We start from the raw sequence: 18071 nt of genomic DNA, 5'->3' as shown, positions 1-18071 counted from the left end.
GTGGCAGTCACACTGTTGTGAAGTGCAGTAGGTAATAAGCAGGTAAATGACACAGATAATGTGGCAGAGAGATATGATCCCCTCCCAGACCACAGTAGGGACCAGTTTGAGCTGAGGTTTCACCATCAGCCAAAGGTCAGCAAAATTCAGTGTGCTGTATGGAACCTATTTGACCAATGCCAGTGGCTCTCCATGGTCCCACTGAAGCCATCCACTCCTTTTCACTGGAGAGACCTTTGTGTACATAAGTATTTGCATACTTTGGCATGGTGCCCTGGCACCATTAAAAGGTCTCAGGACCTCATGGGGTCTCCTGGATTTTGGAGAGGAATGACTGTTGCTGCTTTTATGTTCCAGTCTGCTCCTGCTTCCCAGTCTCTTCCTGGACATGTTTGTGTGTCTGTTGCAAGACGTTGCCATGTTTGGTTCTTGAAGGAAAGTTCAATGTATATAAAAGGAGGCAAATACGTTTAATCCAGTGTGTGAAGACAGACTGCTCTCACCAGAGTGCAGTGCTTCACTTCAGACCCAGTGCTGTTTTCCTGTGAGCACACAGTGCCATCTGCAGTGAGGTCTTGTTTGGCCCAAATCCTGTACAGCTCTTTGGCCTCTTGACTGAAATCAGTTACTCTCTTCAGATAACTTTTAGAGGGGTCAGGTGAAATCACAAGTGTTGTCCCAGGAGCCTGCATGGAGGGTGACGTGTTTGTTTTACTTTGTGATGGTTTGTTTCCCAGAAGAAGGACCTCATGCTTAGGGATTTGTGCTGACAAGGAACCAGTCTATTTGATTCTTGTCAACACATGAAATCTTCAGTCAAACCAAGGATGCTTTAAATAGTCACTGCCTTTCCTGAGAGGTGACTTCCTTTGTGATTTTGTCTCTCTGTAGGTATCTGAATTTCCTCATGAGAAGTGCCCCTCCTGCCTCTCACGTGCAGCCCTACCTGTTTATGGGTGGTACCAGCTTCACTGATGCCCTGAAGAGTATTCCTCACCATGGATAGTCCACCCAAACTGACTGGTGAGACGCTGATTGTCCATCACATTCCCCTGGTGCATTGCCAGATCCCCGATAGACAGTGCTGCTCCATGAGCAAAAGGACCAACCCCTTCTGCCAGCCAGATCTCAGCATTTCACGGACCTCTGCCCTTCCAGACAGAGACCTCTCACAGACTGACTCCTTGGTGTACAGCAGCTTTCTCCAGACCTCTGAAACCTCAGCAGAGACCTCGGATCACAAAGAAAGAAAAGCAAGGGATCTGATTGTCCCTAGTGTCAGTAAGCGACACAACCCTTTCCTGCTGAGTGAGGGTGAAGACCTCAATATTTTTGGGGATGACTTGGGTCAAAAATCTTTCCACCTTCACAACTCACTTGTTGATGGCAAGCCTCCCTTCAATCTGCAGGATCTGGCCTTGCCCCCTTTCCACCTCCACGACTCCAAACACATTGTGAAATCCTGGAACATGGCCAGCCGGTCTGGTGTGGTGGACGGGCAAGAGGACAAACTCAGCAGTGACGACATCCAGAAGAGGAACAATGCGAACAGGTGCCATCAGGCCTCGGAACGCATGGAGCTGGATGAATGCAGCTGCCATCGTGGCAGCTCCTCCAACTTCTCCTTTGACAGTGGTGACCAGGAGTGGAACCAGAACATGGGTGAACCACTGAGGAATCAGGATGCCCTGCACAGGACATGCAGTTGTTCCAGCTCAGAGATCCAGCACTGTCACTGCTACAGTTCATCAAGTCAGTCTGAAGTGATTGACCAACAGATGGGCTACATCAGTGACTCTTCTTGCAACAGTTCTGATGGGGTCCTAGTGAACTTCAGTGCTCTCTACAACAAAATGAATGGTCAGCCTCAATCCAATCTGAATTCAGCTAACCTGTCCTGTGACTCTTCCTTCTGCAGCCACTCAGACACAGGAGCTTTTTACCTGGATTTACACTCATCACCCACTGAATCCAAGATGTCTTGTGAGTCACATAACCCAGAAAGTTCAGGGAAGGTGTGTGGGTGTCAACACTCCTCCTCACCTGTCCTTGATGCTAACTGCAACTCCTATCACCTCCACTGTGAGCCTTGCACTTCAGAGAGCTCAGACCTCACTGCCTGCTTCCAGAGCCAAGCACGGCTTGTTGTGGCTACTCAGAATTACTATAAGTTAGTCACGTGTGACTTGTCTTCCCAGTCATCCCCGAGCCCTGTGGGATCTTCCATAACTAGTTGCTCAGAAGACCAGACCAAGGGTAGCCCAGCCCAGCCCACAGAATACTATCTGTTCAGAAGGCCTGACCTGAGACAAGAAGGCAATGTAGAGTGTAGTGAAGAGGAGCCAAAGGGAGAATCCAGTCAGAACATGATTGAGGGTCAGGTCTATGTCAATGTGTCACCACCGAACCTCAACACAAGCCGGCAGCGCTCCAGGAGCTATGATCAGAACCTGGACAGGAGTCCTGGCAGTAGGCTGGGTTCCTTGGAGCGCATGGTGAGCTGTCCAGTCAAGCTGAGTGAAAGTCCAGCAATACCTATTCAGAGCTCTCCCCCCAAGAGGGTGACATCGTTTGCTGAACTGGCTAAAGGACGGAAAAAGAACAGCACCTCCCCACCACACCGCTCCAGTGGTGATTCTTCCCTGGAGTTCTCTCCTATCCCTGAAACTCAGCAGGATTGCCCAACCTTCCTTGAAGAAAGAGCTCGGCGCAGCCAGAGTCTTCCACCCATGCCCTTCATCCATGGCCTGAACCGGAGCTGCGAGGGCTTTTGTTTGAATCATGCTTTTGGGGACAGCCAGGCTTTGTGTTCCACCAAAGACTCCATCTCCAGTGAGAAAGTCCCCAGTGGGCATGGGGCAGGTGAGCAAGCCTCTCTCTCCCTGCTGATGGAGGCAGATGCCAGCTTCTCGGGTGGCTCTGCCAATGGCCGTGGACAAAAAGATGTTAGAGCCCGAGCAGATGGTAAGGAGCCAAACTAGGCAGAAGGGAGATGTAAAAAGGAAGGCAGCTCGCTGGGATATGAGGGGAGCAGCAGAGAAACCTGCATGGTGATAAGAGACCAGTGTCGGGGCAGTTTGGTTCCTGGTCTGCCAGTCCCTGGGACAAAGCCTTGCTGTGCTTTGTCACAAAAGCCTTTCAGTCTCTTATCAGGGCGAGTGTCTTGTCCTTGTATTTCTAAAGCCTCCTGAGGTTTTTTTCATACCTCTCATGTTGTGTTAGCAAGGACATGGCATTAATACTGAGAGAGTCTGCAGCTTGAAGGGTTGTATCCCTTCCACGGTATTTACTGTGCTTGTCCATGAGAATCACCTGCCCTTAGCTCCTAAGACAGAGATGTTAAAGTGCTCAGCAGGGTCATAATCACAGCCTTTCTTTTTTGGAGTTATGTGGGGCAGAGGTGGAAGGGGAAGAAGCATAGCCAGCAGTCTCCTTTCCATGCAGGTACAGGAAGCTCACACAGTTTCTGCTAGGACTTAACAGTGTGAGTCACGCAGAGTGTAATCTCTATGTCTCTGCTGGAATATCCTGGTCATGTCCCCCACAGTGCTGTGCATTGCACCAAAGGTTCCCAGTGGGACCTGTCACATTTACCTCTGTGGGGAAGCCTGTAATATGTCAGTTGTATTCCGCCTTGATATTGTTGTCATTTGTTCTCACGAGGAAGCTGTGTAACGTTCCCTTTGGAAGTATGGTCATTTCTCCAGCACTGCAGGAGACCTCTGTCTCTGCACTAGGCAGGTATTATACCTGCTTCACAGGTAAAAGCCCTTCTAAAATGCCTCTAACCAGACCACTGCAGTAAATAGCCCCTACTATGTAAAAAAATTGTTGTACCTTAACAGACTGTCTCCACTTAATGTTCTGAAAATTTCTGGCAGGAGGTAAGAATGTGGTTTATTGCCATGGCAGGGGTGGGAGAGATTTTGGCCTTTTAGTTAAGGTTTTTAGTTATTGTCCTGTTTGTTTATTGACCCTTGAATGTGTGCTTGGTGTGGGATGGCAGTGAAGGCAAGTCTCTGCTGGGAGAGGGCAGCATGGCAACAGCCCTCTTAGCTTCAGAGGGAGGGCTTGGAAGGAGCAGGCCCTGCTCAGGGAGGAGGGGGCAGACAGGAGCTTTCAGGGTAATACATCCCAGCAGTTGCTGCCCACCACCCCAGTGGGTTCCTTCCTTCTGCACTGTGACAGCAAGGCAGGCATAAGGGCTGTGCAGGAAGCTCTTGCCTGCAGCTGGAGATGGAGGCATATCTGCTGCTCCAGCCCAGAGCAGCATGCAAGCCTAGAGGCTCTGAGAGGGGCTAGAGGGAAAGCAAGCCCTACTAAAATCTGGCTACAGGGAGAAAGGTCTGGAATGCCCCACAGGCAGTGGGTACACCAGGGCTGATCACTCAGCCCCACATATGCACCCAGTTCCTTTTGTGTTTTGCACTGAATGCACAGTGTGTCACACTTCAGATGTGTCCCTCAGGATATTTGTGGCTCCACCAGGAGCTGGAGGCATGTAGATCAGCCCACTACACTCCCTCAGGACATTCTAGCACAACATTTGCTGGAGCAGACTGGCACTTTCTAGTGTTGGAGGCGGAATGTTGGGAATGTCCTGTTTAGGTCTGGTAGAGGTATGAAGAATGAAGGAAGCTCTGTGTTCCAAAGTGGGGGCAGTTACAGGGAAAAGAAGAGGGAGGAAGAAAGGGAAACAGGCAGCCTTTGCAACAGCACCAATATATTGTGATCCAGGATGCAGAGCTGTAGTGCTATTGCATGTAATGCTTGTGTTGGGTTATGCAAGTCCACAGGGCATGTGGGAGTGGACAGTCTTTTGGGATGAGAAATCTGACTCTACTACAAAGTATTGGGCCTTGACTTTGTGGTACTGCTTGGGCAGAGGCAGCTCAAAGGCAGGCACCTGATCTCATGGTTTTGTGCTGTCCAGGGGGCAAGAGATTGGGAAAGGATGTGAAGCTGGTGACCCTACCAGGACAGACAAGGTCCTGGTGCAGTGCTGTGCTCTTCCAAACAGCTGGAAACTGCACTTGGGCCACATATCTTCTATCTTGCCATCTCTTGATGTGTGTAACCAGTTCAGACTTGAACACTCTGTAACTGACCTCTAGCTCATCCTCTTCCTCCTGCAACAGAGAGCACATTCCATTTTGCCTGTATCTGCTTGTCTGAGGATGATTGTTGCTCTGCCCATTCCTCACACTTTCTTCCCCTTTCTCTCCCTGAAGGTGGTGGCACAGACAGCAATCCTGTGGTACGCTACAGCAAGGACCAGCGTCCCACAACTCTGCCCATCCAGCCCTTTGTTTTTCAGCACCATTTCAGCAAGCCATCCAAGGCACGTGCCCTGCACAGCCATTTTGCCTCCAGCCTTTCCCAGTTCTACAGCTTGTCCAGCAACCGCTCTGCCAGCCAGCAGATTTCCAGTTCCCAGTCCTCAGCCTTGGCCACCTCGGCAGAGCAGGTGGCGGTGGTGGGGAGCCAGGCCCATGGCATGCTCGTGACCCAGCGCTCAGCAGACGGAGCTGCCTCGCACGGTGATGGGGGCATCAAGAAGCCTGGCCCCGAAACAACCCGTCCATCCCCCCTGGGCAGTTACTCCCCTGTGCGATGCAATGTGCCTTTCTTCCAAAGCGTGGACTCCTCTGCCTCACCCACTGCAGAGAGAGCTGAAGACAGCCAGCCCCCCAGAAGCAGGTCCTGCCCCATTTCCGCTAACCTCCTTCCCACAAGGTCATCTCCTGCTGTCAGTGCCATGCAGCCCTCCAAAGCCACCAAAGCTGACACCCTGAGGCAAAAGGAGAACCCCAAGATGATTCCCAAGAAGGAGGCCCCCCTGGAACCAAGCCCACCACTCTCTGAATACCGACTGCACAGTGGGTCCCTCCCACCCCTCTCAGTGGGTGCCATGTCCATGAGCAGAGTAGGAGGCCATGCAGATTCACACTGGAGAAGTGGCAGTGAGACAAGCAGCTCTGGTCCCCTAAGCAACATGGGAATACGGCCTTTCAATGGTAGGTACCCATCCTCCAGGACCTGCTAGTCTGGAACATCTACAGTTCCCTGTACCTATGTCTGCTCCCTATAGTGCCACCATTTCCTATAGCCACAGACCAAGATAAAATTGCATCTGGATGCTTCAGGAAGACCTGCAATAAGAGCATGTCCCTCCTGTCCCAACTCCTATACTGTGTCTCCAGAGAGGGCAATGTGGGCTGCTGATCTTACAGCACTCCATGCCAGGTGCTTGCACCCCAAACCTGCTGCCTCTGTGCTTGCAGCCACAAGGGCACCCAAGCTCCTGCCCTGCTTTCCCAGGCAGTGGCATCCACCTGTCTCCATGTGCGTGTGCTAATGTCCTGAAATGCTGCTGGACTGCTGAGTAATGTGCTGTCTCTCTTTCTCTGTCCTCCATCTCTTACTCTCCCTTCCCGTTTCCCTTCCGCATCCTCCCGTGTGCTCTCATCATCCTGTCTGGTGCTCACTGCCTGCGGCATCCCAGCGAACCACCTCTCCCCCCAAGCGCTGAAGTGGCGGGAGTACAGGCGGAGGAACCCCCTGGGTCTGGACCGCGTTTCAGGGCTGCCCAGCTTAGCGGGCAGCCTGGACAGGAGGCAGCAAGAGCCTCAGCTGAACCGGGGCAACCCCATCTTTGAGCTCCCTGGCACTCTCAGCACCAGCCATTTCCACTGCAAGCTGAACGGTGCGCACCACCTTTCTGCTGGGGGGTCTTGGGAGGTGACCTTGGGACTCAGGCTCAGTTTCCTTGAGGCTCGAGTTAAGCTTGGATTCATCACTGCTTTGCCTGCTCAGAGCAGGAGGGATGATACATCTGTTCACAGTGGGGCTGAAGGGTTCAAAGGAAGGTGAAAATTACTTCACTGGTTCAAATCTCTTTGTAGCCTTCCTTCTCCTTGCTTCACTGGTTCAAATCTCTTTGTAGCCTTCCTTCTCCTTCCTTCTCCTGACTGGTGAGAGCAGTCAGGTCCAGCTCTGAGCTGGGTTGAAGGGCAAAGCGAATGGCCCAAGAGCCTGCTTAGACCTCAATAAATGCTCCTGGACTGTGGTTAGCTTGTAGTTTGTCTCACACAGGAGTTGGGGCCCTTGGAGATCTCAGATCTGTGCCCCATAGTGCCTGACCATCCTGTGCCCCAGCACTGACAATGTGCTGGGTGCTGAGCTGTAGATTTCATGAGGCAGCTGAAAACACTAAAGACCCTCATAGGACTCCATCTTCTCCAGGCTTTGCCCTTAAGGTCTTCCTTCTCCTCCAAAACCTGTGCAGGAAGGGCTGAGAGGGGCAGGCTGCTTTTGACTGAACCTCTGACACTTCTGTGGGGAGAGCAGTGTGGTCTGTCTGTGGGAGGAAGAGCATTCTACAGGCTAGCCTCAAGCCATGGAGGGAATTCCTCAAAGCCTTATACCTCACTCCACCAACCGAGACATTTTCTCTATCTTTCTTCAAGAGAAAATGCACAGCACAGAGTCAAACAGATGGAAGTCAAGCACACGGAAGAACTCCTATGTGTCGCCCATTGAAAACAGAGGCCATCCCAGAGAACAGGCAGCAAACATGCAGGTTGTTGTCTGTGGATGCCTGTGTGTGACAAGTAATGATTTTCTCTCTGCTGACTTCTGACCCTGCTTGCAGCAGCATGAGGAATCTGGTGCAGCAAGGTTTCCCTTAGCCCTAGCCCATGAGAGTGAACCTCCCACAGCATCTTCCAGAACCTGTGGGCCCCCAGTCAAGCTGGAGGTGGTATTGGATAGGCCATGGGGATCAGTTATGCAGGCACACATTGCAAACCACTCTTAGGGTAGCAACAAGCCTGTAGCCTTGCTGTCCCAGCAGAGGACAGGTGGCATGAAAACTGCTTTGGTGTGTGGGATTGGGGCTGATCCTTGTCCTCTCTGTCTTATCCCTGCAGGACAGTCAATGCGGCAACTTCAGCTTACCTACAATGACTTTTTCCCTGACTACTTCTCCCTAGCGGAGAAACCTCCTGCTGAGTTCTGCCTTTCCCCAGATGGCAACACAGAGTCCATCTCCATCGACTTGCTGCAGAAGAAGGGTGAGTCCATACATCTCTGGTGGACCATGTAATGTGCCATGGAGTGTGCTTGAGCTTCTTCTCCCAGGAAATATGATTAGAAAGGATCTTAGGTGTACAGGAATGGGAAAAGAGAGCAGACAGGCACAGGAGTGTGACCCGAAGGCTCACCCATGCTGCCACCCCAGGCTCTGTGTACAACGGTAGACCTGTGTATATCTGTGTGATGTTGCAGATGTGCCAACCTGAGATTTTGTAATTTAGGTTAAAAGTCTGTTCAGTCCTACCTAAGTAGTATAAAATTGTATTAATTGTATAAAAAGATGGGAGAAAAGAATCCAAAGCAAGACAAGATATGGCTGTGGTGGGATCCATGCTAGAGGCAGGGCTGGCAGGACTTGACAGTTGATTTGTTATCATTTTAGAGGCAAGGGATGTGCAGAAAGGTTCCCATGCCTTTACCAACTATGTGGTCATAATTACCAGGTGGCAGCCAGCCTTCCCTTCTGTTTCAGTTCTGTTCTCACATTATCCTGGTGCAGGTAACAGATTAAACACCACTGGCTTGTTACTGAAAGTCATGACAAAATGCAAGGCTTCTGCCCTGCCACCCTGTGGCATCAAGGCAGCAAAAGACACATTGCCTCAGATCCCACCTCTGCTGCCTCAGGGCTTGGAGTGTGGAGGTGATGGTTCCTGTCCCTTGGGAATATTGACAGGTTGTCCTACTGGCAGGCTGATAGGTGAGTACTGAAACCAGCAGGGAGACTTTTGGTGAGGATTTAGGAGAGTCTCTGCATGTTTTTTGGCAGAGAGGGCTTGTGTGTAATCATGGGCTTGCAGTGCCCCTGGCTGATTACTTCCAGGAGTGTTTTGTCAGAGTCCTCCCCAGCAGCCCCTCAGGCAGCTCTTTGACCTGTTGTTTTCCTCTAGGTCTGGTGAAGGCCATCAACACGGCTGTTGACCTGATTGTGGCTCACTTTGGAACCAGCAGGGATCCAGGGGTGAAGGTATGTCTTGCATCCAACTCCATTCTGAGTGGCACGGAGACTACAGAGCAAGACTGCCTCTCTATTCTCCTCCAGTCAAAAACTACAGGTTATCTAATGAAGGCAGGAGTACCAAGAACAAATCAAACAAAGGTGAAGGCACCGTGCAGCAGATAATAAATCTGTGACAATTCCTTCTGCATGATGCAGTAAGTGCATGTATTTAAAGGAAGATCAGAAAAACACAAGGAAATTATGTTTATTAAACATACAGGAATAATGTCTAGCTTAGGCTCTGAGTTGGAAGTAGTTGTAGGCTGTGAAAGCATAAAGGGCAAGTATTATGTATGTTTGTTATGGTTTAACTCCTTCTTTATGTACTTATTATAGTTCTTTATAAGAAGAAACACCAGGCCAGCTGCCCTTCTGGTTTGATGCAGCACACCAGCTCTTTTTTCTCACACAGTGGAGAGATGTGTCTCCCTCCTCCACATGTCCCATGACTCTGGTCTGGCACTGGTGCCAGGGTACAGTGCAGTGTTCCCCATCCCTCAACATCTTACATTTTAAAGTGAGATATCATATAATTTTAATGATGATAAAAAAGCGCATCAGACTTCACTCATCTGGGGCAGTTGGTCAGTCACATGGTAGCTCTTACCATGAATACATTAGAGTATTTAGAGTACATCTAAGGGGCTGGTGGTCTTAGGCCTGTGCTCTCCTCATTTCCCATTTCTGGAATAACACAGAAGTGCATCTAGGTTGCCCTGGGGCTGGCTGTCTTTGGCCTGTGCTCACTCATCCCCCATTTCTGGAATAACAAAGAAGCAGACCAATTTTGCTTGTGTTTGTAGCAGCCATTGTTTGCAATCCTGTGACACCCAGCACGTTTGTGGTGCCTCCTCTCAGTGCTGAATGTTTGGCTTCAGTCAGGTGACTCTGGGCAGCAATGTGACACTATTTGGACATGACAATTCCCCTGGCATGCCATCCCCAAGGAAAAACCTGACTGGGACAGATTCCAAAACCATTCAATCTTATCTCAGAGCCCACTGTAATTTTGTCCTAATTATGGCTGTTGCTGATGCAGAGATTGCTGTGCAACATAACTGGAGCTGTTGAGATTCCCATGGCTTTTTAGGGATTCACAGTGAATTTCCAATACTTGCAGTGTAGGTTTGGGGAATGATTGCAATGTTCTCCCATTTCTTTGCTTATCAGACAATGCTGTGGTTTTAACCTCAGGTTTCCTTATACATCAGTGTATAACCAGGGGCTGAGCATTCACCTGTCAAAAGGCAGCATCCATCCCTGCTGCTGCTGTGCTCAGTGGATCTGACAGGATTATTCCTGAGCCAAGTTCAGTTTCAGTTCAGGGCTTTTGTGAACCTGTGCCAACTGGTCAGTATAATTCCAGCTCAGCTGGTAAAATCTGTGCCCTGAACACCATTGCCTGACCTATTTGGATGGACCCCTTGGCAGCTCAAAGACTGTTACCAGCAGAATGTGTCCCTGCTCTGTTGGTGCTGGGCTCTTACATGCTTCCTCTTCACCTCAGTCTGAGCTCTGGCCATCCATTTTGCCCTCATCTGTTTATTTATAGTAATCCCTAAGAGTTAGAGCTTGACATGTCACTGAGTTAAGTATTCCAAAACCCCTCAGTGCTGGTAGTTCTATATGGCATGGTGCTTCCTGCTCCAAAATCAGCTTCAAGAAAATCTACACCAGCGGGAATATCCCCAGCTCTTCTCTTCCTCCAGCAGGAGTGCCTTGTTATCCCTATTGGAAGAACCAGGCATGCTTTCTAACTGGGATATCCTCTTCCCAATCTAGGATATTCTTTTTTCAAGTTATTACATCTTCCCAGCCTGGGGAAGAGCTTGCAGAGAGCAATCCAGAACAGGTGTATGAAGCATCGGGAGAGAAAGCAAAGACCTTGCATGTTCAAGGAGCTGCTGAGCCTGATGTTGCTTGCTAGGTGTCTGTAGTGGGGCTAAACTGTTTCCATCCAGTGTACCTTGAAAATGGTTAGCAGCACTCTCACTGTTTCCTGTTGTCCACTAGGCCAAACTTGGGAACAGCTCTGTGAGCCCCAATGTGGGGCATCTCATCCTGAAATACCTGTGCCCAGCTGTCCGGGACATTCTGAGTGATGGGCTCAAGGCTTACGTCCTGGACATGATCATTGGCCAGAGGAGGAACATCCCCTGGAGCGTGGTGGAGGCATCCACTCAGCTAGGTATGGATGTTGGGCAGTAGTGCCTGTGGTAGTTGAGGCTGGCAGGTGCTGGGGAAGGTTGGCTCTAAGGATGGGAGTGCAAAACATCCATTTTTCTGCATGAAACAGGGTGCACATGTGCCATCTCCTGCAAGAAAGGTGACACACTGCACTAATCTTCCCAAGTACTTATTGTCATTTCCCCTGAAATTTGCAAATTCTCCCATAACAAGCCAAACCAATAAAAAAAGGGAGAAAAAAACCCCACAAAATTAATTCCACATTGGTTTCTGCATCATACTGGGAAGTCTCAAAGCCTGATTATGGCAAATCTTCAGCTCTGCAGTTATCTCTATGATTGCAGACACCCCAAATTATAAGCACACACCACAATATTCTCTTTACATGCTGATTTTGAGCCAGTGGCTGTGATTGTCACTGAAGTGCAGGAGGCAGGTCCTTGTGGTAATGAAACTCTTCCAGAGTTTTGGAGTGGTGGTCTGGGATGGATCACAGCCCATCTCCCATGTGTAGTCTTAAGTGTTGTTATGGCCTGAGCTTGCACTGCGATGGTGGAGAGACAGTGCACACACAGACATGGACACTCAGACATCTGTCTTGCCTTGATGCTCCATCCTGTGGTACAGTTTTGGCTTTGCTCACCACAGCTAATCTCAGCAATTTGCTTCTCTCCACAGGGCCCTCTACAAAGTTGCTGCACAGCCTCTACAGCAAGATCAGCCAGTACACAGAGCTCACCAACCACACCATGCGGTTCAACGCGTTCATCTTCGGCCTCCTCAAGTAAGCAGGACCCGTGGGGTGGCTGCACATCCCTGTCCAGGGCTCACAGCACCTGTTGGTCCTTGACTTCAGGCAGGCACAGTTGACCATGAAAAGAACTTAAAAAATCTGGGAAGCCGCTTCCCAGAAGCAGGCAAGGGAAGGAAGAAGCTGTAAGCCTCAGAGAATTCCTTCCAGGTCAGGAGTGAGGATGAGTGGCTGTAGCCAACTGAAGAACAGGGTCAGTCTGTTTTAACCCCAAAACATTAGGTGAGAAAACTCTGCCCAACTTTATCTAAGATTAGACATAATATATGCATGAATTACTCTTGGAAATTCTTCTTTAAAGCACTGTTTCCTGGACCTGCAGTGGATCCAAAAGCATGAGACTCTGAAGGAGAAATTGATGTAGTCCTGGACTCTAGACTGGCCCTTCTAGTTTGGATAAGGAGTGTGTTTAACAGAGGAAGGCAGTGATAGGTTTTTGTGGGTGAAGGGATAAGCACTGCTGGGATGGTGTTTCCCTGGTTCCTCTCTGGTGGTCAGCAAGAGCTCTGGCAGTGGCAACAGAGTTCCCAATATCTCCAGATGCTGTATAACTCCTTCAGGTAGGAACAAGCTCTGCCCTGCTCTCCCCACACAGGGTGACCCAGCTCTCCCCCACTGGCACAGGATACTGGCATATTTTGGGCTGAGCCACCAGCACTGGTCTTAGTTTTGTAGATCATTTGCCTCTTCCACAGCAGCCTCTTCTCAGCAGAACAAAGCTCTATCAAGGACATAGGAGCAAAATAGTGAAGAATCTTGCTGCAAACATGGTTGTTTGTGGTTACAGTTGCACATGTAAAGCTGTGTAGATGTTCAGTGACAGGCTGGGTGTTCGTGATCAGGGCATGCTGATAAGCCACTGTCCTTTCCCTGAGGTTCACAAGTTCATGCATTGATAATGCCCCTTTCCAGCCACACTTCTTGTGGCAGAACAGTGAGGATGAATGGGGTTAATAGATTTTCACTGTTTCTTTTTCACCCTGCTAATTTTCCATTCCTGCAGTATCCAGTCCTTGGAGTTCTGGTTCAACCACCTTTACAACCATGAAGGTAAGAGCCTGAAGGCTGTGGGCTGCAGTGGGAACCAAACTCTGCACACAAATAGAGCATGGGATGGAAATGTGTTTCTCTTGTTGCTCTCTCAGCTTGGGCTGCTCTTCTCTGTCCTGAGGTGAAGGACTAAGCTACATAGAGTCTCAATGTAGCAGGGAAATCCCAAGTGGAAGTCCAAGCATCATGCAGCTCCTTCCACCTGAACCTGGACTTCCATGCTCCTCCCTGCCTGCAGCTAGTATCCAAGGCTTTCAGTGCAGATCCCTCAATCTATCTCCAGGAGATCAGATCTATGCCTCCCCAAATTTCTATGTTTCAATGTTCCCTGCCCAGAGAGTTTTGTATGACTGGAGAAGTGCACACTTACCTGGAGAGGGCATGGAAAATAGGAAGAAATGGAAAGGAAAACATGACATTAAAAATGCAAGTTTTACTGGATGTATCTGTTTTATAGCAGAATAGAATAGAATAGAATAGAATAGAATAGAATAGAATAGAATAGAATAGAATAGAATAGAATAGAATAGAATAGAATAGAATAGAATAGAATAGAATAGAATAGAATAGGGTCTGTGCTTATCCTGGCTTTCTGAAGAAGAAGAGAGCCATCTATTAGACCATCATTAATACCTGGAAGCGAAAGCTGGGGCTGTCAGGGCATTCCCATCTTTCTTCCATGGCATTTGGTGGCAGAGGTCATCTGGGCTGATAGTCTGCTAGGCAAGTCCTGGCTGCAGGTACAACTGGAAAGCTCTGTCTGGGCCAGTTTGCTGAGAGGTCACAGAGCATCTGGTGCTCCCTGACCCAGGCCTGAGCCTCACACTGTGACCAAAAACAGGTGTCCATCTCCTTTCGTCATAGCTTCAGCGGCTTCATGGTGGCTTGGCAATGGTGGCAAGAGCATCTCCTCTAATTAATGTCTTTTTTCCCACAGACATCATTCTGGCACACTACCAACCAGTGGGCTTCTTGTGCCTGTCTCACAGTGTGTGCCAACCTCTTTTTGAGGAGCTCCTGCTCCTACTCCAGCCTCTCTCCCTGCTGCCCTTCAACCTAGACCTCCTCTTTGAACACCACCTGATGCAGATGGGCAAAGAGCAGCAGCAGCAAAAGGAGCTGCTGCGTGTGAAGCAGGACCTGCTGCTTTCTGTGCACTCCACCCTGCAGCTGATGCAGACCCGGGGCAGCAGTGAGGATCCTGATGGCTGCAGCACCGCCCCTGAAACATGCCAAGGGGGTGCCAGAGATGGTGATATCTCACCAGGGCTCAGCCCACAGCAAGCTGTGAGTGAGAAGAGGGTCAAGGGAGTGGGGGCTTCCTGTGGAGAAGGTGACAGGGAGGAAGAGCAAAGCAAGATGCTAGAGAGCACGTGGGAGGGGAAGAAGGACAAGCAGGCAGGCTGGTGGTACCAGCTCATGCAGACATCTCAGATTTACATCGAGAGCTCAGCCGAAGGCTCAAAGTTCATCCGCTCTGAAAAGAAGAAAGCGGCTTTGAATCCTGCACCCAGGTCAGTGGAGACACATAAGGCACCACCTCCCCGAGAAGGTGTGGTGGAGGGTGCAGAGGCTTGTCCCATTGCTGAGGGCACCTTAGAGGAGAGGCCTAAGGCGGCCAACAAGCCAAGTCCTGAAGCCATGAAAGAGCCCTTGGAAAAGCCCCAGCAGGTAGTGGTTGGCGAAGAAGTGAAGGAACGGAGCTGGCCCTTCTGGATGGGCAGCCCCCCAGACTCTGTGCTTACAGAGCTAAAGCACAGCAAGGAGAAGGAGGCTCAGCAAAGAGTGGGAGCAGCAGCAGCCCCCCAAGAGGACAGCAGCACCAATGCATCAGAGGGCAGCCAATCCATCAAGTGGGGACACTTGTTTGGGTCCAGGAAGGTACAAAAAGAGCCCAGACAACCAAACAGGTAAGGGCAGGGGTGGTTTGGGGCTTAGAAGGGCTGGTTGACCTGGAGTATGGCAGTACAGGTGGAAGTCAGGCCATGAGCTGACCACTGGGCTACACCATGGTGGTACATCAAGGGTCTGTAACCCTGCTCAGTCCTACCAGCCTGCCTTAATTCCTCCCAGACCTTTGCTCAATCCATCTCATAGGCTTCCCTCTTCTGCCTGAGCTCTGTCACTGCCTTGGCATCTAAACCCTGCTACATGGCCCCATTATCTCCATCCCTCCCAAAACCACATGTTGAGAACATAGAGCCATCCCTGTTGCTTACAACAGGTGTGGGGGAAAGGTGAAGTTGCCTCCAGTAGCTGAGACCCCTGTGCACTGCCTCTCCCTCTAGACACCCTTACTGCTCCTGAAAATGACCACTGGAAATGTCCTTCCCAGTCCAGGCTGTGGTGTTACATCTGAGCCCTCCCCGCCTCGAGACCTGGGGCGCTGCCTAGCAGTGCACTTCATGAGTGAGGCCAAACCTGTAAGGCGTGACCTTGCCATGAGCGCACCTGCTCTGTTTCCCCAGGTGCACTTTCCTGCCACTGGCTGCTTCTGTCTCCTCCTTCCAGGTTGCCCTCTGGCTGGCTGAGCTTGGACAAATCCGTGTTCCAGCTGGTGGCCCAGACAGTTGGGGCTAGCATGTGCCGTGAAGCAGCCCCGGAGCCAGACCCTCCCCATCCAGAACCATCTGAGGCATCTGCTGTGGCACGACCAGCCCGGGGAATGTCTCCTCACCCTACCTGGTGAGTGACACCAAGTGGGCAATCCTGCAGGTGCTGGAATGTGTTAGGTTGAGGGTGGCATGGGTCTACCTGTTTCAGTTTGCCTGGCCCCCTTTATAATCATGGACCAGAGAATTATTTGGGGCAGTGATGCAGCTTGTGCATCCATCCACCACATCTCTGCAATCTGCAGGTGATGGGGAGCTGGAGGGACAGCTGGGAGTCTGGCTGGGGAGGGAAGCAGGGCGTGTTTTCCTCTCTCCCCTGGGCCTATAGTGGTCCCTGGGTGGGGTGAGTGTCCTGAGGTGAGCTAACCCTCCTTTCTTTCTGCCTGCAGTGAGGTCAAGGCTCTTTGCCATCACATTGCCACTGAGTCAGGACAACTGAGCTTCAACAAAGGGGATATTCTGCACGTCATCTCCAAGGTGGATGGTGACTGGCTGCAGTGCAGCCTTGGCTCCAAGAAGGGTCTGGTGCCCATCATGTACGTCACCCACCCTCAGGACGAGGACTATTGACACATTTAAGAGGCCAAGCACAGTTCCCTGGGCTGCTGAGGCTCCTCTGAGGTAGCCTACCCTGCCAGGGGAACAAACACAGCTTCTTGCTAGTTTCTTACCTTTCCTGCCATTACAGAATACAGTAACCGTAGGTCGTTCCTTCTTGCTTCTCCTAGTGCAGCTGCCAAAGGCCAGCTTAGCCCCCCGGGGTCTTCTGCGAGCTGCACCTTTATTGCCAGGGATCACCTTGCATGCAGCCACACCAGGGACCGCCTGACCCCCCCCTCCATCCCACACTGTCTGCAGCACCCACAGGCCATGCACTTGTACACTACAGGAACCCAGGCAGTCCCTGCCAGGGCAGCGCTGCCCTGCTGCCCAGCTGTTGGATGCTGGAGGGTTCAGGATGCTGGCCGTCCCCTCCCTGGGGGTGGCAGTGCAGTCTGCAGCCTCCAGCATCCCTGGCATCCTCAGCTGAAGGGGTGGGAGCACCCTGCATTGGCAGGGTCTCTGCAAGGCTGGGCTAGTGGGTTGTGTTTACTGGGGCACTGCAAGGTAGGCTCCCTCACACTAGAGCATCCCTGTCCTAGTGTGCTGTAGTGGTTCCTGGTGGGTTGTACCAGGACAAGTGGCCTGGCAGTGCCTCACCACAGGGCTGGGGCTGTGTGTGGCCACAGCCAGGGGAGGGGGATGGGGTATGTGTCTGAGTGTGGAGCAAAGGGGTCTGTGGGGTTGTGAGGAAGGTACGGGGTTGTTCAGTATTATGTAGGTCCAGGATGGGTAGTGCCACCCTGTGAAGAGATGGGTGCTTTGGGGGGAGGCTCTGTGCCCTCCACACTGAGCAGGGAACCAGTGCCTAGGAAGCCCTGGGATGCTCAGTGGAGGGCGCTGGAGGGGAGGGAATGAGGGCAGGGTCCCTGTCTGGGCTAGGGATCTGGGGGCAGTGCTCTCAGCAAGTAGATTGGAGGTGCTCCTAGAGGGAGCTGGGGAGCCTGAGGAGGGAGGGGTGGTGTTCCCTTTGGCACAGGGTTTCTGGTCTTGCTGAGCAGTGCCGTGGGGTGGGGGGGATGAGTGTTGTGCACAAACACAAGGGGATACTGGAGGTCCTGGGGTCCTTGGTAGAGGCAATGCCAGTCAACCCCTTCCTTGCCATGTTCATGCCGCCTGCTGTAGTGGGGATCTTCACCTGCCTGTCAGGTGGGGAACAGTGTTAATGAAAGGCCATGCCAGTATTTGGTGCCATGGCCAGCTTGACGCTGTTCACAGCATCGTGCCTGGGCTGGCTTCACCATGGCAAGGGGCCCTGGTCTTGCTAGGTTACCTCCTGCTTGTACATCGCTTAGCGGATGTTGCACCATATTTAATTTGTATTTCCCTGTTAGAATGAGGTGTCTCGCCTTTATTTATTTCTTTATTTATGATGCATATTAATAAAAAAGGTGCTGATTGAGCTCCCTGCTACCCAGACTTATCATTTCAGCGCATCGCTGTGAAGGGTCTGTGGGTTACCAGTGCTGGGACACTGCACCGCAGGCTTCCTCCTGCATTCACCACAGCCTACACCAGACCTTCAGGAAGACATAAGTTGCCCCCAGCAGTCAGACCTGTCAGTTCAGGCCGGAGGGGTGGGAGGGTGGGCACTACAGATGATGATATGTCTTGGGGAGGCAGCACTGTTTGGGGTTCCTTGTGCATTGCTTGCAGCCACTCAAGAAGGTTTCAGACAGGAGGTCACACCATCTCAACCTGGAATTTGCTTCTC

General features: G+C 51.1%; 1 protein-coding gene across 4 annotated transcripts in view; it reads left to right on the top strand.

Annotated features, from left to right (window-relative positions):
* The window catches only part of RUSC2 (RUN and SH3 domain containing 2), a 51497-nt gene extending 33738 nt beyond the window's left edge, over positions 1-17759 (top strand). For 2 of the 4 annotated variants that reach the window (XM_054002647.1, XM_054002646.1), the window contains 11 exons: positions 892-2862; positions 5232-6017; positions 6506-6706; positions 7932-8075; positions 8988-9064; positions 11111-11285; positions 11963-12068; positions 13099-13145; positions 14083-15055; positions 15657-15830; positions 16147-17759. In XM_054002647.1, the coding sequence (XP_053858622.1) occupies positions 999-2862; positions 5232-6017; positions 6506-6706; positions 7932-8075; positions 8988-9064; positions 11111-11285; positions 11963-12068; positions 13099-13145; positions 14083-15055; positions 15657-15830; positions 16147-16327 (4728 nt within the window). In that variant the 5' untranslated portion in view covers positions 892-998 and the 3' untranslated portion in view covers positions 16328-17759. The remainder of the gene's footprint in view (positions 1-891; positions 2863-5231; positions 6018-6505; positions 6707-7931; positions 8076-8987; positions 9065-11110; positions 11286-11962; positions 12069-13098; positions 13146-14082; positions 15056-15656; positions 15831-16146) is intronic. The other 2 variants (XM_054002648.1, XM_054002650.1) reach the window with 2 other exon arrangements.
* Positions 17760-18071: the final 312 nt, after the last annotated feature.

The sequence above is a fragment of the Vidua macroura genome, chromosome Z (assembly GCF_024509145.1).
Source record: "Vidua macroura isolate BioBank_ID:100142 chromosome Z, ASM2450914v1, whole genome shotgun sequence".
NCBI classification, from domain to species: Eukaryota; Metazoa; Chordata; class Aves; order Passeriformes; family Viduidae; genus Vidua; species Vidua macroura.
Note: the sequence above shows the minus strand (reverse complement) of the source record. Positions and strands in the feature narration are given on the sequence as shown.